The sequence below is a fragment of the Athene cunicularia genome (genome assembly GCF_003259725.1).
Source record: "Athene cunicularia isolate RWA chromosome 2 unlocalized genomic scaffold, athCun1 chr2_part1, whole genome shotgun sequence".
Classification (NCBI taxonomy): domain Eukaryota; kingdom Metazoa; phylum Chordata; class Aves; order Strigiformes; family Strigidae; genus Athene; species Athene cunicularia.
The window spans coordinates 11,830,333-11,857,374 of NW_020799095.1; the positions used below are offsets into that span (position 1 = coordinate 11,830,333).

At 39.2% G+C, this 27,042-nt stretch overlaps 1 protein-coding gene across 1 annotated transcript in view; it reads right to left on the reverse strand.

The window, feature by feature from the left end:
• Window positions 1-26,628, reverse strand: part of LOC113476817 (ubiquitin-conjugating enzyme E2 E1) — a 41,160-nt gene extending 14,532 nt beyond the window's left edge. The window contains exons 1-2 of the mRNA XM_026842771.1: window positions 26,131-26,628; window positions 23,958-24,008 (exon numbers count right to left, since the gene is read on the reverse strand). Of these exons, the coding sequence (XP_026698572.1) occupies window positions 23,958-24,008; window positions 26,131-26,405 (326 nt within the window). The 5' untranslated portion in view covers window positions 26,406-26,628. The remainder of the gene's footprint in view (window positions 1-23,957; window positions 24,009-26,130) is intronic.
• Between the last annotated feature and the right edge of the window lie 414 nt (window positions 26,629-27,042).

Sequence of the window (27,042 nt, forward strand, 5' to 3'; positions counted from 1 at the left end):
ATAAGGACATGGTTCTTGTGGCTTCACCCCACCGTCTCCTTGAGCTAGCTTTCCTACTTCCATGGGGAAGAAAAGGGCTATTTTAAAGAGGGCAGACAATGCACTGCCAGAGTAGAGATACACTACCATCTCCCTTGCACTGAACTACAGGAATTTCATTTAAAGTCTGTACTCAGAACAGATGATGCAGTATTTTAAGACTGCTAGTTTATATGCAACTTTAAGTTTTAAAGAGAACATAACCTAAGGAAAAAAATCTGCTCATGTCCCACATGCTCCAAAACTGATCTGCCTGTCCCAGCACCTACCTACCTACCAATCAGCTCTCCCTAAAAAACACACTACAAATTAAAACAAATCCATCAGCCAATCAACACTAACAGAGTCTCTTTCCCATTAGATCAAGGATAGGTGGAGTCAACGCCACTTAACCAGAGAACCAGGTCATCCCATTATCTTGGCTTCAATCATTATATTGCTTCCTATCAGCATACCAATGCTGATACCCATAATATTATGTTGGTAATCAAAATATACTGTTTTAAAGGGCCTATCTTAACAATACATGAAAACTAGAAAGAAAAAAAAACAACACAAAACTTATCTGGATATCTTCCCCTTCTCCTTTACCTACATTAAACTCTTTACATTAACTTCCTTTCCTTGTCATTCACTAAAATCCAGATCACTGCATTTGGATTAACCTACTTCACTGCAGGTGATAACAGCAAAATTACACAAACCACCCAATACCAACCCCAAATTTGGTTACTCTTCTCAAAATAACAACAAAACAGTCTCAGTTATGCTGCACTACCCAGAACATCTCTCCTGATTCTCACAATTCTAAGCTACTACCAAAGTTGCCTAGCAGAAAAGTAATTTGAAAAAACTGCCTTTGAGCTTTGAAACTGACACGCAAAGACTAGAAAGTTTAGCTGAGAGATCCAAGATGAGAGTTCACTATTTTTTAAGTAAACCAAGATTACCTACACTTTAATACAGCACAGCTGCCAGCCAACTACATAGCAATCACTAAAAATTGTTTATATACCACTGCAAGTTGTTCTCATTAATAACAGTTGCAAACACCAGCCAGTCACAATAGCTAATCGGCATGTATTGTAGCAGATACATATGTAAATATTATTCTGAAGCTGACATAAGGGCAAAAGCTTGAAAAACAAAAAGTCTTTCCAGGGATTTAAAAACAAAATTAGGCTTTTGATTTCTTGATAGCTTATTCACATGCATAAGGATAGCCTAAATAGGCATTTGTGGTGGCTTTTCTAAAGTTTTGATTAATTTTTGTTTTCAAAGTATTAGGAACATTAAATTTAATCCACATTACGAGCCACAAGAGGACTAAGCAGTGCTCTTAAATAATGTATACAGTGTTGGGGCCAACCTGCATGCCTTAACCTGAAGGACAGATAGAGCCCCTCACAAATTACCGTTTTTCTCCACAACTCTATTTGGCAATTGACATTAATTAAATACCTTCCCCTCAAAGCAAAAAAAAGACCCAAACCCCAAAACCAAACTACACATCACTGACTTTCAAACTTTTAAATGCCTTCACTTCATGACGTTTTTGTCTGGAAGTATCTCCTGAATGTAATGAAACATTAAAGACAATGAAGTGCCAGGGAATAAGAGTTTCAGTTTAAGGGCATTACATCACTTACAGGTTTTATAAAAAGAACACCATATTCACACACCAACAAAAGCCCAACAACATAAAAGATGTCTGCTCCTCCCTGATTTCTACCAAAGAGAGAAGATTTAGCAACAATTTAATAAGCTGGAAAGACAACACCCAAGTATGGAAGTTAAATTCTGCTGACAGAGGTCTGCAGTGGGCAGGTAAAAGGCAACTAAGTGCCAGAGAGCACAAGAAGGCCAGGCATCCTCCTCAACATCACTCCTGGTCCCACACAGCTTGGAAACTTGGCTCTTTCAGCTGGTCACTGACATTCTTAGTTTAAACCAAGTTTCTACCTTCTGCCATCATGAAAAAAAATGCTAAGTTTACACTGTAACTAACTGAAAACACTGATGTTAAATAACACTTTAGGTATGTTCCCACGATCTGGAGGCTTTTCTAGTCATTAAAAAAAAAAGATTTTCCTCATAAACTTCCTGTGCAACCCATATAGTTCACAGAGAAGGGTTCCTAGTGACCATCTTTATTAGATGGTGTTAACATTGTAATTAGTAGTAGTGTTAGCATGAGATTTTTCAGTTATATTTCATAAACAGAGACAGAGGAAAGCACACCTCACAAACACATGCAAGTGTTTTAGAGAGAGCAGTTTACATTTTCTAACCTTTTAACCTGAGCAGTGTTATAAGTAACACCTTAAAGCAAGAGTGACAAGATTGGAGAGAGTTCCTGGCTACGTTTTGCGAGTTGTGCATCACTTTTTTTATACTCTAACCATCTCCACGTGGACAGCAACAGAAATACAAACACAGAGATGTACAGTTTGCACCTAATTTTACAGTATTAAATTTTGAAAAAAAAAAAAAAATTAACACAGTACTTCTAATCAGGCACAAATATGAAACTGGTATAATAGCATACAGTAGTATGGCAAAACACCTAGAAGAGAAGAACTGACAGCCTTAATACCCATGCTTGATGTAATTTTACATACATAACAAAAATAAATCTACCATAAGCTACAAATCACAGGGATTTGGGGTATGAAGGTAGGGAAAAACACTGTAAGAACAAAGAAAAATGATTTGTCTCCAGTCACTACAGCTTCATTCACTTTGATTTTCACACTAAAAGGCATTTCAAATATTCCTTTTAGTGAAATAAAGATTTTCAAACAGCAATACATTTACAATGTATACACTATGTTAGAAAATTCCTCAGCCAGTCTAGGCAATCCCACCTGAACTTTCAAGACAAAATAATAAAGAGATATTTCTTCATTTAAGTTTCTATGTCAAGATCTCAGTTCAGAAAGGACAATAAATGAAACCCTTAGAGTACACACAAATAGTGTTCTTAATAAAACAGTAAGAACAGATGAACTCCAAAGGCAGTGGACAATCCTATCATTAAACCAAACTTCTAATAATTTTTTATTTTATACTGGGTTTTTAATCAAATGTAATTTAAAGTTATGATGCGACAACTTCTTTTTTCCAGTTAAGGCAAACTAACTGAAAATAGTTCTCTTTTGCCAAGCTTGTGCCTATCACAGAAGAGTAAAACAGATCACAAGCAAAAAATCATTCTAACACAGTATCATTAACAGAGCAGCAAACTAACCAATACTAAAATGATTTTTTAATTCATTCTGTATAATTATAAGCAGAACAACATGTCACGCAAGTAACTTTCAAGCTGAGTTAATGTTACTATAAGCTTGAAATCTGATCAGGTAAAGTCAACCTTAGGATTAAGTACTGGAGTAAGACACCAAAGTATGTGTGCACTTGTCTGCAGCTTTAAGACTCAATTCTCTGAGAGAGATACTAATTTGATAAAAACATTACGGGAAATATTTTTGGAAATTACTTGTAAAGGTGCTTTTGATGCACATATATATAGATAAATGAGTTTGTGTTTCATAATGCACAAACCTTTTTATAACACGACTTACAAAGATAGAGTTTTCCCCTACAAAACAATGTTAAAATAAAGCTCAGTCCACCCATTAGTGTAACAGTATCACCGCAAAGACTTTGATCACAGGTCAGATGCAAATTTTATCACAGAACTTTGTTCCTCTAGTAGCTTATCAAAAGAAATACAGGAAATCACCAGGATGGATCTGATCTGAAGTCCACCTATTCCAGTGTCTTGTTTCTCACTGGTTTCCAGTGCTAAATGGGTCAGAGATGGGCATTGGAAGGCTCTGCCAGGTCTTCTGCTTTCCCCTACCTTAGCAACATTCTCAGCAGTAACTGACTGAGCCTCAAAAACTGGCATCTGTGTTTCTCTTCTGAAATCAATATTACAAATAAGCTGCAGTAATTTTGTCTGGTTTTGCCCTCCACAGAAGTCTGAGTCTTTTTGAAGTTTGCGAAATTCCTGGCTTCAGCAATGTAATATAGCATGGAATCCCTGTGTCTGATTTAATTCTGTAAAAATTAAATAAATTAAATTTCTCTACCTTTTAATCTCATTCCACATGCCTTTGTTCTTGTATTAGAAGACAGAGAAAAATAAGCTTCCCGTCTATTTTCTCTAGAGAATAAAAATAAGGAAAATAAATATTCAGTCTATTTGCTGAAGAAAACAATCCCTGTGTCTTCACACAAGAACTCCTCTGGTTTCTTTTTTAATAATTTCTACCTCTCCTCTTCAAAATCTACCTACTTCTCCAATATTCTTTTTGAGATAAAGAGGACAGCATTTCACAAAAACTGATGGACATTACTTTGTATGTATCTATATTAAACCTTTTTCTCAATCACATGCCAGAAAAACCTACTGCCCTTCCTTTTTCAAATGGGAAGACTAACCACCATAGGTACGCCCTTAATGAGCTCTAGGCCAGTAAAGAGTAAGTTTCTTCCTTACTTTCAAATTAAGAAGTTTGCAGCAGACCATGCGTTGTTAAAGATCTGTCCTGTTAGCAAATACATTTGTCAAGCATCTTTCTAGAAGTCAGTACTTCTGTATCAGTCTGGGCTAGCTGAAGTCAATGACAAAACTTCCATCAGATTCATATGCAATGCAGGACAAATAAATCTCTTTGGGAACCTGGAAAAAAACCAGCAGTGACTGCAAAATTCAGACTGCAGCAAAGCACTTTGATGGGGATTTGCTTCATCACACTTAGCCCAGTCAGTAATTATGGCATTCCTCATTCTCACACTTACTGTCAGAAAAGAACACTTTTGAAAGCATCCTTGTTGCTTCTGCATCATGTAAAAAGACAGAATATTGTGTTCTTTATGGAAGAATAAACTCTAACATTTTGTTATCAATCAGTGCCGCTGCTGAGCATCTTCGAAGCAAGCAACAAGCTTTGCTTCTGTCATTAATTTGACTGTAGTTTTTAGATAATTAAAGAAAAGCAGAACCTTACAAAGGAATGCACACAGCTCTGCAGAGAGCTGAACTCCTCTACAGGAGACATTTTAAGGTTCTTTTCTTTAAAGCCACATGATTTACTCAAGTTGCTTTTCCTAAACTCTCAATAAGAGAATCTGAAGACCAGGAATACTCTGGCTGATGTCCAGCGATTTCTAATTATTGTTTCTATTATGCTTTTGCTCAACTGTTTTTTTCTTTTCTTTCTGACACTAAAGATGTGGGTTTGTTGCTTTTTGGTTGGGTGGTATTTTTGTTTGCTTGGTTGTTGTTTTTTTGTGGTGTTAGGGTGGGGGTTTTTCCTCCCCAAAAAAGCTTTAGCATATCAAAAGGAGATTTCTCCTCCCTGGCCGCAATGTGTAGGAACTGTGTGGTTTAAAGCCCTGCTGAGATTTGCAGGCATAAATGTCAACTACAATAGTCAAACCTTTTAACATATTTATTACTTCACTCCTGATATTTTTCCACTCTGTGGAATTAATTCCATAACTTGAAGTGCCACTTATTAAAAAGCCAAGACAGGGTAAAGAGCTTGCTACCATCATCACTTCCTTTACAGAAATATAGTGATTTCACTCATCACAGCATACTCAAGTTTAATCAACGTTGTGGCTCTTGCTCTGTGTAGGTATTAATCATTCATAAGTCTTCGGATTCTATTGCTCACTTTGTAGGTCATTTCTGTAGGCATTCCTGTGCAACCTGATCAGACATGATGCATAATGGTCATTCCTGGGATGAGCTGATATGGAAAGAAGTGGAAAAGGGGCATGGAAAAAGACAAGGAAAATATGTGAGGCGGATATCCAGTCCCAATGAGATATAAGACAGGTGTGTACATGTGTATGTTGAAGAAGGGAAGGAGAAAAACACTTGCATATGTACAAGCCAGGACTGAACAAAAAGATTTCCATGCAATGCTCAGAATTCAAGTAAATTTTGACCTATAGGCAAGTTTAATTTGAAGGAACAAAACCCAGCACACTCTTTTGATACAACATCTCAAGATAAACTTGCTTAAGACTAGAAGCATGGGTTTAATACTGCTCAAAAATCACCATAATTAGTAAGACAGACTTTGAACATTCATGATAAACACATGCCTGTCCAATTCTATTTCAAATTCTGTTATATTCTTGGCCTCAATAATTTCCTGTGACAGTAAGTTCCATAGACTAATTACATGTGTGGAAGACACATATAATACCTACCTTTTACTACTCATATTTGCCGCCTTTTATTTCAATAGAACATATCTCTTTGTTCTTCTGTTATGAGAAAAAGAAAACAGATGTTTCCAATTTATTTTCTTTTGCACTAGTATTCAGTGCAGCATGAAACTAACAGTTAAATAAATGACTGAAATTTTTCATCCTGACTGTGTTCTTCCAGACAGAGTAAACTTGCCTGCCTACTAGGAGAACCAGAGAAAGATGAACAAGTAAAGGAAGTAAAGAAACTCAAACTTGTGAGCTCTAAGCAAGAGGCTTATGAGAGAACATGAGAAAACAACTACTATAAGTGCTAAAAAACAGTTCCCTGTTCAATGCTGGTATGCCTATAATTCAAAGAAGAAAAGAAAAACCAAACAAACCACAAACTCTAACCAAATGAAATATAGCACGTATGACTGGAGATGCTAGTAAGGGAGAGGAACAATAAAAAAAGCAGAAGAGAACCTATCGTGTAATGACACCCAAACCTCTGATATCACATATACTCAGCATGCTATTTTAAACCTCATTGTAGAAGCAGTTACAGCCAACAGTTCCAACTTACTTTGTAAGCATAAGCAAGTTCTCAGGTGCTATCATCAAGGGTCACAGATGAATGGCTTAAAAGGGATTAATGCCACAGTTTTGCAATGACACTTCTAGGCACCTGCAGGAAGGGCGTACCTCTGTATATAACTACCATTATCCGGGTGAAAGCTGCACCAAGCACAACTGTGACTTCAACCAAAACATTTCATAAAAGAGAGAACTTTTATAACATAGGGATCTTTATGTAGAGGCATTAAATTTATAAAAGCAGTGGAAGTAGATTTCAGAGGCACTTCACTAGATTACAGACTAATGACATTGATGTTACAATTTCAGTGGAAACCTTGTTGATTTAGTTATTGCAGGACAGAAGAGAACAAATCAGAGAAACTACAGAGCTTTTGAATTACCTCAGCTATAGGACTAATCCATAAATACAAAGGTTACCTACCCTCAGATCCAATACCAGCCTGCACTGTGGCTTACCGAGCCCAATTCCAACTTCCCTCACTTTCCAGTGGCTGAGACACTGCTGCAGTTAGCTGCATCCAAACTAGTGTCAAATCATTCAAATAAAACCACAGAATGCAGGAAAAAATTGACGAGAATTCTGGCAGTTTCTATATGAAATCTTAGTCATCTATGAAGTATGCATAGAGCACGCTTGAAATCTATTTGCATGACTTTGTCTCAACCTCTCTCCCAGGCTAAGCACTGAAAATCACAAGATCATAATTAAGAAGGACAAATACAAAACCAATGGATCTGAGAAGTCCAAGATCACAGTCCTTTTATGTTATTCTACTTAAATGAGGACTACAGCCTCTTCATTTTGAATAATCTGTTTGTTCTTACCTTTAATGGAAATGACACTGTACTTCATGAAAAAATATGCTTACATCGCAATGCTTCATTTTGCGGTATCATGGGATCCTTGATCTTTACACCAGCATCATTAATATACATTAGTTACACATGAAAAGGCATCAGCTATATGTGACCAGCTTTGAGGACCTGCAAACAAATTTCTGGAGCAGAGAAACTTGCTGACAATAAACGTCATTTGGATCAGATTTTTTTTTTTTAAGATATTTTCAACAATGAAACAGTTTAAGAAACAAATAAAGTGTTCTTACATAGCTAAAGTTCATTTTTCCAAGTCAAAACTCTGCAAAGACTGGGGGAAAGCCACCAGTCTGCTATGAGTAGCTAAGGGCACAAGAGCACGATTAGTACTTACTTGCTGACAGAAGGACTGCATGGAAAAAAGGAAAGCCAGGTGGGTGAAATACAAAATGAGGTGTCCTTGTTGAGTTTGATGACATTCAGATTGAGTTTTCTAAATATGTCATACATCTTTTAACAAACTTGGGTGATAAAGGTCCAGTTATATCTAGTTCTGATAATACGTTATTTCATACGTAAAATCTGAGTCTATATGCATGTGCATATAAACATGCACATGTACACACACAAAATCTGTATGCCTCCATAGCTGTACTAACTCAGTTCACTGGCAGTTAAAACAAACAGCTACTGCTACCATAATAATACTGCAGAAAGTGCAGAAAGACCATCCAAGACTGATAAAAGAGAATTAGCCCACTTCAAACCCTCAGCATAGATATTTGTTCAGAACACACACACTCATATAGTCTTCCATAATGGCAGATCTAGAATATATATTATCATTTTTGCTACAAAATGATGACAAGAATATACAATACTGTAGCACTGATCCCACTTAACATCTTTTGCTCTCAGTCATGACAAGAAGTTTGGCTTTACCCTTTATACCACTGGGATTAATTGTAGCAAGTCAGCATTATCCTTGGAGTCTGTTTTGCCTGCACTTGAGACATTCCCATGTGAGCTTCTCCTGGGTGATGCAATGTTCAGAGTTTAGGAAAATGTGTATTCTGTCAACTTCTGCAAGTCAAGTTAAATGCTGAAGAAAATGAGAGTTGATCTTACAATAATTCTTTTCTGTATAGCCATTTTTGCACATTTGGGATAGGAACAGTAAAGAAAAAAATAACCCTTTACTTTCTCAGAAATATAACTGCATTTTAGTAAGTGAATACAAAAGGGGTGTTTGCACACACACACACACACACACACACACACACACATGCTCTAAACACACTACTAACAAAAACCAGATCTTAGGCAACTGTTCCCTTAGAGCTGTTGTACGATAATATCTAGTGGTTTTAAAATTTGTAAATTATTATTAACTCATAATTTTCAAAATGAAATGGTGGGCAAAATAAAAACCAGGCTAAAGTCTACTTCATTTATTTCAAACTTGAAGGCTGACAGCTGTATTCTATTGTCATTCTTGAACAATTCACCTACGGCAAAACACATATCGAGAGGCACTATATAGAGCCTTCCTTACTGTGAGGGATCTACCTCTAACCACTAGCAAAATCCAAGTACACATTCCCCTCCTGAGCATCTTTTAATCTTTACAGTTTTTTTTCCTGTTCCTTTAATCCAAGTAGAGCAGACCCCAACAAGTAGGCATGCTTCACTTGCACAGGCTACAAGAAGTCAGGCAGCTCTGGCTCAGTGGTGATTGAGTTCAGGTATCTTTCTGAAGAGAGTGGAAAGCAGGATCTAAGCTATGCAAGCTCCAATTAGAGGAAGAGTTTAAAGTGAGAAAAAAATCTACCTATTAAAAATGTCTTAGCAGCTGCAACCAGCATAGATGGAAATTTGTGAGAGAGGCTGCCCAGTGGCTGTTGTGATGGTTTTACACATTTTTCCCACTAGGACAAAGAATGATCAAGAGACTCATCATCTCAACAAGTACTCCTACTGTAAACAGCTAGTGTTGAAACTCAGACCATTAATAAATATATACATTTCATATTTTCACTCCTGAGACATGCAGTTCTACTATATACTGAAAGAGGTACAGAAAGAATCAAAAATATAGGATAATTTAAGCCCTTGTTTTCTTCAGTACTACTTGTAAAGAGAAACTTGCAACACATAAGTCACCTTTCATAATCCTGTGAGTGTGCAAAGGATGCAAATGGGACTGATTCCCTACAGGCATGCAGATACTAAAAAAACCAAAACAGTTCAACAGACCTCCCCTCATCTAGATCAATGTCTTGATGCATTTGTCTTTTTCCTTTATTTGCTATATTCCCACTTGCTCTACAATTGTTGAAGTTTCCCAAAATGAGAGGACTGTAACAGTCCAACCAACGCATGGAGAAGACAAAAAACCCCAACCTTCCCACCAAAAAAACACCCCAGCACAGCATGCCCTAGATTTTCTTATAGTGAAACAGGCTAATAAACATGAATAAGGAAGCAACATGAATCTATACATGGCATTATTATTATTATTTTTAAACAGTCTATATGCTTGCTTTTCATTAGCTCCCTGTGGTGGCAAAACTATAAATGTAAAAGTTAGAGACATAAAGGGAAAAAATGAAGTAGCCAATAGCAAAGATTTCAAATACACTTACACAACCACACTGTTTGCTTTACAGCTGCTTTACATAACAATAAAAATGCAATATACCGTGGGCTTTTGGCAGAATGTAGAGAAACAGCATCAAATGGCAATAACAGAGTAAGCACAAATGATCTCTTTGGAACAATTAAGCAATTTTAGAAGCACCACTATGTCCAACAACTAATGAGTCTAAAGAGACAGAAAGGTCAAAAGCATTTCTCCCTATTGACGAGAGATCACATATATGATCCTTTGGAAGAGAGGATAGCTTCATAATCATAGTATATAATCCCTACTACAGAATAACCCCATATAAAACCCAGCACACTAAAAAAAAACCCAAACCAAACAACCAACTTTAGAAGCCAAAAGGAAGATGCATTCTTCTATCCAGCATAATTAATAAATTTTTAAAAGGAAGAAAAAAATAAATGTTTACTTTCTTTTTATATAACCAGATGAGAAAAAGAAGATCACTGGCTATACGTAAAACAGTAAGGTGCTCACATAGTTCAGCAGAGTCTGGCACTTTTTAAGAAAGAATGGGTAAATCATGTATATTGTACATTAAAACCCACAACTCTTCTAGTGACCTTGAACCCTAGTAATATGAACAGGGACATACAATGCCACTTATTTCTGGACACAGTTCATTCACGATCTCCAGCCAGGACTGAAATTTAGCACTTGACCCAGTGTGTCATTAGGATATGACACATTATCTTCAAAAAAGCAAAACATCACAGTTCCATTACTATTTTAATATCCAGAAAACAAGATTCTCCCTTCGAAAAGAAAACATTTGTTAAAACAGCTACCAGATGACTTTCCAGATGTGTCATTCAACATGTACATGAGAGAAAAATTAGTAAAAACACTGACCAAAGAATCTTTCATTTGCCTGGCATACAGTTGTCTGCTGTGTAAATGCTCGTAACAGGCTCACCTACTGCACATGTCAAATGTCCTCATAACCCCAAAGTGAAGTTTAGATGAATCCTCCTGACCAGAAACCTTTCAAGATAATAAAATACACTTTTCCAATGACCAAAAGTACTACATAAAGAAAGATGACAAATGTCAATTCTTATGTTACCTTGCACTCAGGATTATCCCAACTGCCCATTCAAGTAGTTTAAAACCACTTTCCTCTTTCCCTTTCATCAAGCTCCTCTGATTTGTGATCCAAATACTTAAGCAGTTTAAAAAAAAATTAAATCTATATACACAGTCAGTAGTTTAGCTGATCATTACTACTTCATTTGCAAGTAAATTAATAAAACAAGAATGGTTTTATCTGTTTATTTTTTAATTCTTCATAAACATTTTCTTTCTCTCGACAGGACAGCCTTGCCTCTTCAGTTCCCTGTAAGCATAGGCTGGAGATTTTGACAGATGTAATGGCTTACTGCTGAAGGATCAGTGCAGCCGTCAGGAAAGACAAGGAGCCAGAACCTGCTCAGCTCAGCAGGATAAGGAGGCAAAAGACACTAGCACTGTTCCTTACAAGCCTGTGATGGTTTTCAGAAAGAGGCCCAGCTCCATGGGCCAGAACAAGCACACTAGCTCTCTTTTGCAGAGCTTACTGGTGACTTGGGACACACTGGAGTGTAATGAAAAGAGAGCCTAGGAAAGACGTACAGAGAGGTGAGAATCTGTGCAAGAGACTGGCAGCTTTACTACTGGAAAAGGATCTGGCAAAATGCATTTTTTTCCCCGCTGTTCTCTGCTTTTAAGGGTCACACCTAGACCCACCCTATATTTTCACTCTTTTTTTGTAGTTCAGCCATCAACTCTAGCTCTGTCCTTTTTTTCCCCACTCATTCTGAATTGACAAAGACCACTGCAAACAGAACAGACTTCACTAGGTAACAGACAAATCTCCTTCCCAGATCCAGACCCCAAACAGCACTTTTTCCTTATCTCTCTTTAAGCCAAACTGTGAATCACTAACAAATCCCATCCAGCTGTTCAGCCAACCATGAGAGAGGTCACAACACATCCCCACTTACCCTCAGCCCTTTACTCTGCTGCTCCAGCTTACGGCTGGACCCTGCCAGTCCATTGCATCCCTGCTGCAAAGTGTTATCATACAGAGGCTCCACTATCCAATCCCTATTTTTCAGTCTTTACTGGCAGAATCCAGTACTAGTTACTAAACATGTCCTAAATGTCTAGTTCTGTGCTACTTAGCACTGCAGTGAAACACGCAACTGAACAATTTCAATGCTAAATTGTCTGAACTTTACATCTCCTCATAAACAAGACTATTATGAAAAGCAAAGCAAACATCTTTGTAAAGCAATGTAGAAACTACAGCTTGCACATCTATGGGTGAGAAAATTTGCGTTTTCTGTGGAAAACACAATGTACAAGACATACCTGATACATTATAAAACTTCAAATGTAAAATATTATTTATAGTCATTAGGAGTACCCACACTGAATACTAAGTACTTTAAATTGGAATGTCTCAGCACATGTAATAACACTGCAATTTAACTAATATTTCCCTAACAAATAGTTACAGTCCTCCTAGTTATTGAGGTGGAAGGTGAAGTAGGAGCACAAAGACAGCAAGGAAAGAGATTAGCTGTTGGACACCTTTATTATTTCTCTGCCACTATCCAGGAAGAAAAAAAACCCCAACACTAATATATCTCAAAACACATTATCCTATTACAATGTAGTAGTATCACAAAGTAACAGCTGTGATAACCTTGATGTGCATAAAACCGGAAAATAACCAAATCACATATTCAAGATAATACAATAGCTGCTGAATAAAACAACTCGCTTATTTACCTCAATCAGATAAGGGGAAAAAAAAAAAAAAAAGCAATATTGCAACATAAGCAGAACTTCATTTTTTGGGGAAGGGGGGATAGGTAGACATCTATAAACCCAAGGACTAAACCTACTTTATTATTAAAGAACATTTAAACATAGCTGGAAATTTACATACCACTTTGCAAACACAGACAAAAATGAAAGAAGTCCTTTGCCCCCAAAATTTTACAGCCTAAATTCAGCAAAACACATGAAGGTTAACCCTTTACAGAATCAAGGAGAAGTGGCTGAGCGACGGGAAGTGAGGGCTTACTTTAAACAGCAAAGCATAAAACGAAAGGCAAAAACAGTTCCATAAAGGGCAGAAGTTGAACATTTTATGTGGCTAAAAGTGATGTCAAGTGGAACAAGGCAACAGAAGAAAGACTGAAGTTAGTGGACTGGAATGAAGGACAGTGGGGTGGGGGAATGAGGTAATTTTGTGGGTATTCCCTGTAGACTGTAAAAAGATCATTTGGGGTCATCTAACTCAGTACCCTACTCCCAGCAATGGTAACAGCAGATACTCCTCAGAATAGGTGATTGTGACCACTATCTGTAGCCCATTCTCCCCGTACTCCCACAGCATCTGCAGCTACTGCATTAGGGGGGCTAAAGGGCACATCCCTGACATCTCTCTTTGAGTCTGTTAATGGACCTGTTGCCCATGAATTTGTTCAGCCCATTTTCAAATGTGCTGATATGCCTCCACAACCTCCAGCAGGAACAGCTTCCAGAACTCCACTGCCTACTGGGTAAAAGAACTTAATCTGTTCTAAAATGATCTCTTAACAGTTTCAGTGAGTATTTCAGTGCCTAGTACTACGGAATTTACTGAATAACAGTTCTTGTCGTGCTTCTCTTCCACATGCTACAAAAGCAAGGTGTGCTCCTTTGGGAGATGCAGGTTCACAGGGCATTCAACAAATTAAATTTGCAACTTCCTATCTTTAATACTAGTCTACTTGACTGGGATTGACTGAGTTTCAAGTAATTTTTTGAACTTTTCTACCTGTTTTGGCTTGCTTACTTGTTTCTCTCTCCCCCTTCTGTCACCTCTCTCCACTTCTACCTCTGCCTTTCCCTCTGCTTTTTTCTTGCTACCACTCCTCCAATTTTCTTCTCCCACTCCTCACATCTTGCTCACACACTTCTAAAGATACAGGACAATCCATGGGTCAAGAACCACATGAGGTTCATGCAGTGGTACAAGAAGGCCTGCAAAGATACAGGTTGGGCACCTGTTACATGTAATTTTCAAGGTATAGTAGGTTATGCCTTCTTAATTTACAGAGCATTGTAAACAGTGTTAGACCATATAAATGCACTGACTTTATGGGTGTATGAATATTTTGTCTCCCAGGTGGGTTGTAATACAAGCAGCACAGCAAAAACTATTGTTGCAGTTTGCATGCTTGCCTGTTTAAATATTCACCCATGCCCAAGAAGAGATTGTCCCATGGATAGCCCTCTCCATTCAAGAGGAGGATACCCTGTCTCTTCTGCTTCTTAGAGAAGGCAGTAAGAAAGTGGAGCTAAATTGATAGAGCAGACAAAGAACCAGGCTATCTTTGCTTCCAACTGTTTCAGCAACCAGTGCAAAATTGCCTCTGCTGTCTTGAAGGGCCATCTCTCTCTGCCACCCCTTACAGTCACCATTAACACCTTGAACAATCTTGCTGTGCAAAGGAACATAACACCCTTCTTCCTCGAGTGGTTTTATGTCCTTTTCCACTCCTCACCTGCAACTCATTCATCCTCTCAGTTTTGCCAACGCCTGCAATCTGATTAACCTCATAAGGAGAGGGAGGGGATGGAAAAAATTGGAAAAATGCTATTCTAAAGGAAGTATTAAAATTTCACTAGAGACTTCTATCCAGGGATGCAACTAAAAGACAAGCAGTAGGGCAGCTGAACGCCTAAAACTAATTACATTCAGAACCTAGATCTCCTAGGTCACTCTTGTCACTACTATACATCTTCTTGCCCAATTTCCTAGATCACGAGGGTGCCGTTGAAGTTTGATTTGAAGTAGGAAGGAAGCATCATCACAGCTTTAATACAATGGAGAATTCTAGTCAGATTCGTGATATTTTGAGATTTTATTTGGCACAGCTGTTTAAAGCCTTCAGTCTCTTCCCTCTCTCCTACAAACCCCCAAGGGTAAGTAAGCATAAATACCCTTTATCAGAAGCCAGAACACTACAAAATATGATGAGATTCTCAAATGGAGAATTACTCCATCAAAAACAAAACTAGACAATTCTTATTAATAAACTACTTAGGGAAGTCAAGGAAGACACCAGCTATAAATGCTTGCATGCATCATCTAATTTATCTCCTTTAAAAAGGTTACCAAGACATACAGGAAATAATGTGCAAATATAATATTACAACAATCAGTTTGATTGATCAGAAACTTCTGATGAAATGACCTTTTGTGGTACACTACAGTATTGATAGAATTGCTTTAAAACTATGTTACTGCAACAGTGTGCGTTTTAGTAATCTTTCAAAACCATCTGCAACAGTTAAACACTACTTTAATTAAATATATTGCATTCTCCACCATCTATAGGCCACTTCTCAGAGCAGTCTACAACTTTTCAGAATACAAAATAATACACTGAAACTTTCCAGAAGTTGAAAATTTCAAACACACGACAGATCCATAACAGTCATTACCTAAATTAGCACCTTAAAATTTCAGTGATCTTCAAGCTGCATGTAAAACCTCTGAGACAGATACCCTGACAGGCTTCCTTGTATAACAATAACTATTGCCCTGAAGCTTTGCTGTTGTCTCCAAAAATTCTGACGTTTTGAGTCCACACTAGAAGTATTTTTCTTTTTTTCATCAATTCATCTGCTGTGAAAAGACACCTTCGACTTCGGAATTAATTTTTAATGTTTGTGAGCCTTTTCACTCCTGTGTGCAACTCTCTGTGGGGTCCTAGGCATCAGGAGAAAAAAAAGAAAAAGAACCCAATACCCCTCTCCTTCTTTCTCCTTAATAGACACTGAAATTAGCTTCAATGGCAAAAATCTATTACCCAGATACCCACAGCAGAAACAGCATTAAATATTAGCAGTCCACCTGCCCCAGGAAGCACCTTCTCTCTAGTCCACAGCATTTACTACTGCCTTTACAATTCTCAGTACCAGTTCAAGATTCTGTTTCCAGCAAGTCCAGCAGCTCCAAAGGGAAAGATGAGAAATGCAGTTCTCTAATCTCTTAAATAATCATTTACACTGATACAAAGTAAGTGCAAAATACACCTAACTAACATGTTGATTTGGTTTACTCACTTTTGACTCCAAAAGTTGAAGCCCCTGGAGGAATCAAGCCCTGAATTCTGCACTGATTCACAGAAATACAGAAGTAAAGGAATTTAACAGGACTCTACATCATTAAAGGTACAGCTTCTTTAATCCAATTACTTTGTATTTTCCCTTAAACAAATGAACTGCCGTAACTTGGCCTGAACCCAATTCTCCAAACAGTTCAACTTCATCTTACCTGATGTTATGTTTTCAGTTCTGAAATCAAGGAAGAGTTTGGAAGGAGTGTGGGGTATCAAACACCACAGCTATAATCTGTATGCCCCACTCTCCTTTCTTCTCTCACCTCCCACCCCAGGGCGGTCAAGTTAATAAAGAACACTGCATTTTGGATGTTGCAGTTAGCATACAGATCTATGATATACTCTCTTGGTAATGTCAATTAGCCACTCATGCACAGAAAATGCACTGTAGTAACCATTACACTTTCCACAAATGCCTTGGAAGACCAATTGCACGTTGCTGAAATTTGCAAATTAGCAAGAGAAACAAGAAAACCCCTCTGAATTCCAGAGTGTACAGTGTTTATTTTGTCAGTTGTAGTTTATTTATAGTACTTGACAATACATGTTCTCTAGTTCATCTTGTAAAATAACAAAGTCAGTATTTAGACCTCCACTGTTAAGCCTCAGAGGGAAAAATAAGTATAAACTTATTTCATTCAAATAAATGTACAGATTGGCAAGATTCTACTATAATGACTAAATTACATCATTAATTTAACTTAGTTTAAATCACTTTCTTTGGTGGAGAAAGCACAGCGCTTAGCTTTGTATGTGGTGTGCAAGTCTGCACAGATGTGCAATAATCTCTGAACTCATTCACGTGAAATGATATCTTCTTTTTGTTTGGTACATTAAATACTTTGAGAGGCACGCTGTATGGAAGGCTGGTCTATCATGCAGAATTACAACAAAGTGCAAGCAGAGACTGCAGAAGTTTCACTTTTGCGCTAACTCATACTTAATCCACTGGCATAACTTGTACCAGTGCAGCTCAGCTCCGTCTCCATTCCCAGAACAAACCCCCTTAACAGCAAGGCCAAAGTTAACGTTTGTCAGACGGCTCTCAAGACCAACCCATTCTTCAGAAACCACAAAGCTCTCTGTCATTAGCAAACCTGTCCTTGTTGAAATCCTCAAACACAAAACCGTATCCTATATCACTTTCTCAATCCCCTAGACTAGCCAGTTCACTGTGAATAATTTTGTCTTCATATAAAAAGACAAGACAGATTCAAGCCCTTAAAGTATAAATACTCCACACAGTGTTTCCTGTTTATGTCTATAAAGTACCATACACATATCATGAATATTCACCGCTATACACATCCCAGTATAAAAATCTAGACAAGCAGAGCTGAAATACAACAAAAATGAAATCAAATTAAAGACTGCATAACCAAGAAGAATTATTAGAATTTCTCAGATAAAACATATAAGCAGCATCATAAACACAGTTGCACAGTGCCCTCCAAGGGCAGCAAAGCTGAAAGTCAAATAATAAAATTAAGTGGTATACAAGAGAGTGTGCACAGAAGGGATTTCAATCCTCTTTGTTCTTAGCCATGATACAATTTCACAGCCGCTCTCAAGATTCATCGTTCCGATGTTTGGCATGCAAGAGCACAGAATGCAGTTCATTTGGGAATTACTGAGCCAGGATGTGCCAAACAAAATCTACCACAGCATCAGCCAGCTCCTGCCACAGCGTCCGAGAAGCCTGTCCATCAAAACATTTCTGATGTTTAAAGGGAGACAAATAAAAACAGGAATATCTTCAGAAAGGTAAATTCCTGTAATATTAACTAATCAACCCGCAATAAAGCAGCTGCTCCTGTGCAGCTATTGTCTGAGTACATCAGGCAGAAGACTTTGCCTGCAGGAGCTGCAACCTACACATACTTCAGATTCACCGAGTGTAGAAATGGTATTCTTTTTATGGTTTGCAAGCTAGACCATACACAGCTGCGGAGGATCTCTAAATTAGTTAATACACCATTTCAAAAGGAAGAGTTATTTCTCCAGGGATCATGTGCCAAACAAAGCGGGGAGGGAATGCTGAACCACTGGTAGTTTATATGACAAAAGATATTTTTCAACTACACACAGCACTAATTAACGAAGGTCCTTCCTATCCTACGGCTGGAAACTTCTCACAGAAAACATTCCCATTTCAGAAAAACAACAGGGGAGGGGAAAAAAAAAAAAGTGCTAAACCCACTTTTGCCAGCTGATAATTTTCATTAAATATAATCTGCACTTTTTTTTATGAGGAAGTAAAACCCAGCATTTGTGTCATTCTTGATCTAATAATTTGAGTGTGCACATTAAAAAAAAAAAAACAAGCCTGCCTCACTGAAATGAAGATTTATATTTACAAAATGCATGACAAAAAAGTTTGTTAGAATATGGCTATGTCCAAGAAGGACTATTCCAAGCATTAAAATAATAAAACCAACACTGATATTATAATTTAACAGTGACAATCCACCTTAGATAATACACCAGATTTAAAAGCAAAAGCACTATTGAGATGGAGGTATTGAGAAAATACCTTTGCAAAAAATTGCAAGCACCATAAAAACCAGATGTAATCAAAATAAATGCCAGACCTTCATGACATGTAGATGAAATCTACTAATTATAATATGAAACTATTGAGCTCAAAACTGCCTTTGAGCCACACATTTTCTGCAGATTTCTCTCTAGACAAGAAATCTTAATTCCACATTGCAAAGTTTTGAAAACTATGAATATTCCACACATTATAGTGGACAGCACTTCTTCCCACCACCTATACCAAGACATATATTTATTAAGTGCTGACAGTTAACTTTCACAAGACTCTAAGGGAGATCTGGTCCTTATTCTGTGAATTTACAAAAACTGGGCTCAAGGAGACGGGAACTGTATTTTATTATTGTTCTTTAAATAATGAATTTGTGATAGCATTTTACTCTGAGGCAATGGTAAGCCTTGCAGGCAAATGCCTTCTTCGGTGAAGATTTGAAAATTATTTTTGTTTATGTAACAGCTAGTCTTGCCTATATGGACTTAAATAAGACAACCTTGTTTCAGTTTGGGTAAGAAAGATTAAAAAACATTAATTTGAATTAATATCCATTTTGGTCCCCCCTCTACACAGATGGGAAAAATAACATTAGATTACCATGCCCCCATACAGTCAATACCAGACACCCAATAAAGCACAAATTCAAAGCCCTGCTCATAACGCAACCAATGCACACAGTTCCAGCAGAACAGCTCAGCTGCAAGTTAGCCTGAAACAAAGGAGATTTACATTCATTTCTCCACTTTGCCACAGACTTCCTGTGTGACCTTGGACAAGTCACTTGTTTTTTGTGCACTGCGACTCCCCATCCCTAAAATGGGGAAAACCATTTATTTCATAACTTCACAGCAGCAATTAGATTTACTATCAGGAGATGCTTAGATACAGAGATCAAATAAATGATATAAAGAGAATAAACAGTACTTAAAGCTTTAATTAACTTCTGTTAAAGCTTTGGGAACTTCTTCACAGTGACAGAAGGAAAGCTCTGGCACAATACTCACAAGTGTTAGCTACAAAGATCAGGCTTGCCTAAGTAGCAAGATGGAACTGTATTTTGACACCTGCAGACAGGTACAGATGCAGACTTCTATGATGCAAAAGAAACACAAGACATACTTCTCTGTCACCAACATACACAGAATACCAGAAGTCCAAAGTCTCTAGGTACCCTCTCTGAGTTCTAAAACAAGAGTTATAACTTTCTTATATAATACAAAGTAGAAGAAATCACCGGGTACTCTCTTAAAAGACTTATAACACTCCAGGTCCAAACAGTTATTCTCCAATTCATATTAACCACTAACCACCTTTTGAACTTGAAAGCCACTTTCAACTTTCGTAACTCAGTGTTAATATCAGAAGTCAAATCATCTTGCAGACAACAGAAATTAAAGACCTCTAGAGCACCAGCCTACTGAAAATGATGAAGACGAGCAAGAACCATTCAGAAGCAGCCAAAAGCCACCCATATACTACTACACCAGGACACTTAGGACAGCATTGCCTCCATCAGGAACACACATATTTGTGACATGTATTAAAAATATCATTTCAGAAAATGTCTTCAAGTCCAAAAATCTATTTTTTAAATGCAGGCCAAACTCAGTCTGTGTTTATCTGCACATATTCTGCACCTCTGTACAAGTGACTGTACTAGCCTGCACAAAATCAAAATCACAGCCTTGGGAGGGAGACACGAGGGGCAAAGGGATTACAAAGAGATGATGAAGCAGTCAATGAGAGACAAGCACGGGTAAGCATTTGGGGGACACAGGCAAGCTATGGAAAACCAGAAGCAAGGAAACTCCTGAGGGGAGAGGAAGGTCTGGAAAAAACTTCCTCTCCTATTACCCACATATGTGTAAAACCCACACAGCTGCTCAATCACAGGGTGTTGAGTGTGCTTGGGGTTTGGTTTTGTTGTTTTTTTGGGTTTTTTTTTAAACAGATGATCTGTGGGTTACACACATGAAAATATGGTCACTGCAAGCTACAAAAATAAAAATGAAACTCATTTGTTTTTAAGCTATTTTGTTTGAAATATCAAATGGTTTTCATTATTTGTAATTGCATCTTATATGTGGTGTTTTATAAGAAGAAAAATAAAACAGTTCTTACTAAAAATCATTTACAACCTAAAGCTTTTTCTTTCAATATGCAGAGCTGCTCTGGGATGTGTTAAATATCTCGAACTCCCATTACTGCAATAAGACTGGAAGAAGAACAGCACTTTGCAATGAGGCCAACAATGAACTGCTATCAAACACCGGGCACAGCACAGAACAGCGGAAAACACAACGATGGTGGTGTAAGAACAAATATCCAGAAAAAAAGAGTAACACAGGATACAGTTTCAGATACACATTTTCAAATGTGAATTCTGAGACTGTGGCATCCCTAAAGCTGACAGCAGAATACCAGGTAGTACCTGGTATTGTATATAGCTCCCTGAATATGTAAGTTTTGAGATTAGTCTTGCAGAAGAGAGTGAGATACCTAAAAGGAGAGGACTGCACTCCTCTCCAGTGACACCTGAAAAAAGTCTGTAGAGGCACAAAGGCAGCAGAAAGATGAGGGACTGGAGGTCAGAGGACAGGTGAGGATAAGCAAAGTCATGAAGGCAGAAAATTGAAACTAAGTTCTGGACCTATGTATTTAATACTTCCCTCACAGCATGTAATAATGTTCATATAAAGGGAAAAAAAAAAAGAAAAAAAGGACATCAGTGACATGGTTAGCAGGCTTCCCCAGATCAAATTTTGGCAACCTTAAACATCGTGCAGCAACCAGTCTCTCACCTGCTTAATCTCCTCACACTCACAAACTGACTATTTCTATTTCTTTTTCGACAAGAGGTGAACTTTGCCCATAACTGCAATAGCTGAAATTCATCTCACTGTTGTGGCAATTGGCACCTGTCTACCCTCTTACAAACCAGCTGCTACAGGAACAAACTCCCAGTGCTTGGCTGTGCAGTTAGAACCTCGTTCGCCATAAGCAGAGCAGCTCGCCTTCACTCACCACTATCTTTACTGCAGTAAGATGACTTCACCCCGAGATGAGCAATACCAAAACTCCTCTGGTCACACACACACAACCCCCTCCATTCACATTTTCCTACCTATCAACATATTAAGAGACACTAACAATGACACCAGCTTCATGTATTATTTGCAAGAGTTGCCAGCCTTCACTGTCACTCATTTAAAGGTCGAAGGAATGCAGAATACTTGTAGCTGCATTATGAGAGAAGATTAATCATCGCTACTTGTACTATGAACTAATTTTTATCATTAGAAATATTTATAAAGGCTGAAACAATGCAAGCTTATTATGTGGGCTGGGCTTTGAAGTGCATTATCCTCAGTGGTTTATGTAATTAAAAAAAGAAAAATCAAAAACCGTATTCTATTTTGACAGGTGGTCTGCTAGCTCATCTTTACCTGTGAATTATGCCAACTGAAACAAGGAAAAATTAAAGTTCTAATATTATTTACACAAACCTTCAGATGAAACCTGCAGCCTGACATACTTGTAAACAACTTTTGGATAGATTTGCAAAGTTCAGACTGCAGTCCCTGCACCTTGATCATTCAAACTCAAGTTATCACAGTGCCTTTCTGAGCTGTGCTTTTGGGTTTCTTTCCCATGAAAATTAGGTTATGGTGGGAGGAGGGGAAGCATGTGGACTTCATTCTGACACACAGCCAAGACAGACAACTCTAGCCCAAGAGCTGGAAGCTCTTATACCATTCAGGTAGTCATTATCGTCACTAAAACAATATTGTCACAGCTAAAGATTTCAGAGCTCATCACTTATCTTCCAAACAGCACAAAAATCTTAGTATCAGCCTAGACCTCTGCTCACATGCCTTATCCCATCCGTCCTTTCATTAATTATGGTCCTTGGCACTGGTACCGAAAGAGTGGCTCTGGACCTGTCAGGCTAACTCTTGTGCTAATGCCTCCCTACAGACCAACATGGCAAAAAGCTTCAATAAAAAGGTTCACGTGCATTTGTGGGTGGCAACTCAATACTAAAAAGACCAACTTAAATAGTTATTTATAAACAGAATTTTGATTTTTGCTGTTACCAACATCAAAAAGGCCTCAAACCTCAGCCACAGCAAGAAGACAGGACAGAGTTGTGCTTTGGCAACTATAGCGAACACAAATCAGACCGAAAACCACTTTCCTCTCGAATGAACAAGCACAACCAAAGATGTTACACTGCTACTGCCTCCTCTCCAAATGCAAAAGGGCTCAAGCCACCAGGCAATGAACCAAATCAACCTGCTAGATGTTTCAAACAAACATTCCAAGTTTCTAAAACAGTTAAAAACAAGCTGCTCTATAAAGGGCAACAGAATATCCCTGCTTTTTATTGCATCAGCTAACACGTGCCCTTCTGTAGGGCACCCACTAAGCAACAAATTCACGCTTTTCTTCCACTGTTAAGTTACTGTTCACATCAGAACTCTGGGCTAAAAAGCTCATAGCATTTTACTATTCTCTGCTTCCTTGGCAGAACTCTTATTTATATAAGATTAGTGCAGTCAGGCATTAGATTTATAAACCAGAAAAAACAAACAAGGAGAAAGTTTTCACACTCTTTATAGGCCAGTTCCAGAAAACACATAAAACAGTATAACAGATTGAAATGCAATTGTTAAAAACACCAAAACAAGCCCAAACACAAACAGAAAACTCCTATCAAAGCAGTTATAATCTCTGGAGGCCCCCTCACCCCGAAACTAATGTCATCCAAGCATTCACAAAAATACTGTTGGCCAGCTAAACAGCCATTCCTCTGCTCTATCCAGAGCCTCTGAGGACACAGACACAGGCCCACTTCAGCCCCTCACCTTCCCCCACCCTCCTCCGGTAAGGAATCGACACCAACCTGCAGTTGGGAGGTGGATCTAAGGTGATGTCAGCCAATTCCTTCTGAATCCTGTGGCAATAAAAGCAAGAAGGAACAAAGGTAAATCACTGTGTGGGATAGCAGTTAACACATATACCTTACAGACATACCGTGAGTTTGCAACACTACATGAGAGGCACTATCCGCTGCAGCCTCCCACCCGTCCAAACACACTAAGCAGGACAGGCACCCTGTTACAGAGCCGGGCAGAAAAGCTGACCAGCACCGTGCACTGAGCCCAGACAGGTACTGTTGTATGCTCCCACAGACATGCCAACCACACAGGGGCAGTGGAAAAGACCGGCTGCTTTACCCCATCAACCAGTCTGTAAATGAGGGAAAACCTCTGCAAATGTGATGCACCAAGTTCTAGGAGGAAACTGCAGCTCTAAAAGGAATTCTGTCTTGCTGGATTGAGAGAAACAGTCATTGCCAAACTGGCTCCCCTCCCCCTCAGCTTCCCATCACCATCCTGAGAAAAAACACCAGCCCCAAGGGAGTGAATAACTGCGCCGTTCCCAAGGACACTTAAAGGAAGGTGAATATCTATTTCCGAGACTCCTGCACATTCCTGCCACCTTCAATTCTCCCTTCTCTTCACCCTCAAGAGCTACACAACATCCCCACGTCCTCTCCCTCAGGACTCCAGACGCTCCCTCTCTTCACTGCGTTCAGACAACACCCTGCCCAGACTATTCTGGGCTCACACTGCTTTTGCCACAAAACGCCCAACCAGCTATCATGCCCTTCCCTGGAGTCCCATTACCATCACTCAGGCTTCCCCTCCAGATTTCCCCACCCAGCACTCAGTCTGCCTCCCTTCTCCTTTAAACTTTCTGCCTCTCTCCGACTTATATGCGAGAACCACAGCCTTTTCATATTAGGCAGTTTACAAACTTCTTTTTAAATAGTTAAGGGCACGATGTGTAAACACCACTTGCCACTATCTATGTCAGTTTGCCATGGAAACCTGCTGAGTGGAGATCTGGAGTAACCAAACTGCCTAAATTCTGCAAAGCCACAGAGAACTCAGTTGCAACGACAAGGCATTTTGCACAGAAGCCCAGCCACTTTTGACACCTACAGATACAACCTCTCTGTGCTGCTTGGCAAAGCTGTTCAGTGAGATGGTTTATTACTCTTACTGATGTACTGCAAGTTTTTCTTGAAAACTTCCATTTGTCAACTTAGGTCCCTGGAGCAGGATGGTGCTGAATTCAGGTGAAATGCAGAATCAGAAAAGGTAACAACTTTTTTTTTTAAAAAAAAAACAACCCTGAGTGGCTACAAAAACCCATCCAGGTAAAAAAAAAAAAAACAACTGACCGACATAGCTGTTCTTTAATTACTATTCTATGCAGGCACCTCTCCCCCATGTAGACATTATTCTGGAATAAAAATTACTTCATTCGCCAAAAAACCCAACCCACTCTGTGCTGTGTGCAAGAACTACTGTAAAACAGAATGTCCACAAGTGGACCTGCTGTGGATTATTTATTCTATTCAACATCCAACCATATACAGAAAATTCAATGTAAGTGATGAGCAGACTGAACAAAGTAATATATTTGGAGGAAAATATTTTGGGCTATATTACACCACTTGCACTAGAGTGCACTCCCCCAGCGCAAGCAAACTCAAAACTCTTCACAAACATTGGTTAACTCCCAAAGCAGTCCTGGAAAGAAAAAAGCCTCTCTAGATCAGTCCCAACCTACAGAGGGAAACTGACATTGAAATGCAATGCCTTACTCAGGACCACATAGCTTCCAGTAGCAGAGAAGGAATTAAGGTCCTCCCTGCCAATCCTGCACCATCCCTATAACTGATGCTAATAAGGAAAAAGGAAAAAACAGTGGAAATAATCGAGGGACAGAATAACAGCCTGCAGGAAGGAAAAAGAGGAAAATATTTGGGATGGAACAGAGGAAGAAGCAGGGAGACCAGACAGCAGTGAAGTTGGGCAGCCACTCGCTGCACTGAGATGCTGAAAAAAGTGAGACAATGGCAGCTTCATGTGGAAAGGTTGAGCACAAGGGCTAGAGATGAGGAATGGGAGCAGCAAAGGACCAGGGGGGGAACGGGGCAAAATAAAATGAGGAAGGAGAGAAGATGCAGCAAATCAGTGAGGAAAAACTGACTGCAGCCTCACCTCTTGGCACTGGTAGATAGCAGCTTAGAGTTTTTACTCATGCTGACTTTGCTTTCCTTCTTCTTAGGCGTGCTTGTCTCTTTCTCTGTCTGTTGGTTGGAGGATGAAGATGAGGAGGAGCTGGTGCTGGCCCTCGAATCGTCATCCGACATAGCGACCCCCCCACCACACACCCCAACCTGGAGAGGAAACACCATGGGGCGTGGGGAACAAACAGTGAACACAAACACACACAGAGAAAGGCTGCTGACAATCTCGCTCTGTGTTTGGGTCATGCTCCTTTAAAGGGTCCTCGTGTCTCCCTTCTCTTCAGGCCCTGCAGTCGAAGTAGCCTCCCCTGCACTAGTAACACCGAGGAGCAGGGGGAAAGGGACTTTTAAAGCTTCCTCTCAGAAAGCAAGTGCGAAATGAGAGAAGGGACTGGAACGAGGACGACTGTGAAGATCAGGGAAGCTCGAAGCAATTCCTTCTAATCTCCCCCAAACTGCACACACAAGAGGAGCCATCACCACCCACCACTATCCAGCCTAGGGGTGTAGGAGATAAAAATGGAACAGCTCTGGTCCCTTGGGTTCCCGGGAGGCACGTGGGGGAGGCAGGAAGGGACGGGGCTGGGGACACACACACACACACGACGATCGCCAGCACTAAAATGGAAGTGGGGCATCCCCTGGCAACAGGGGGGAGACCCCGAAGGAGGATCTGTGACCTGCAGTGGGGAAACCCCTGCCTGCTAGATAACTCCTGCCTGCTGGATCGGGTGTTGGGAGCAGGGGGGGAGGTGGGGGGGCATGAAGGGGAACAGCTAAGCGGGGAGTCGGGTGCATGGAGGGATCCCACCGAGGCCCACTGCACCGAGGGGCACGCCGGCAAAGGGGGAAGGGAGCGGAGGGTCTGCGCTGGGGGGTGCGG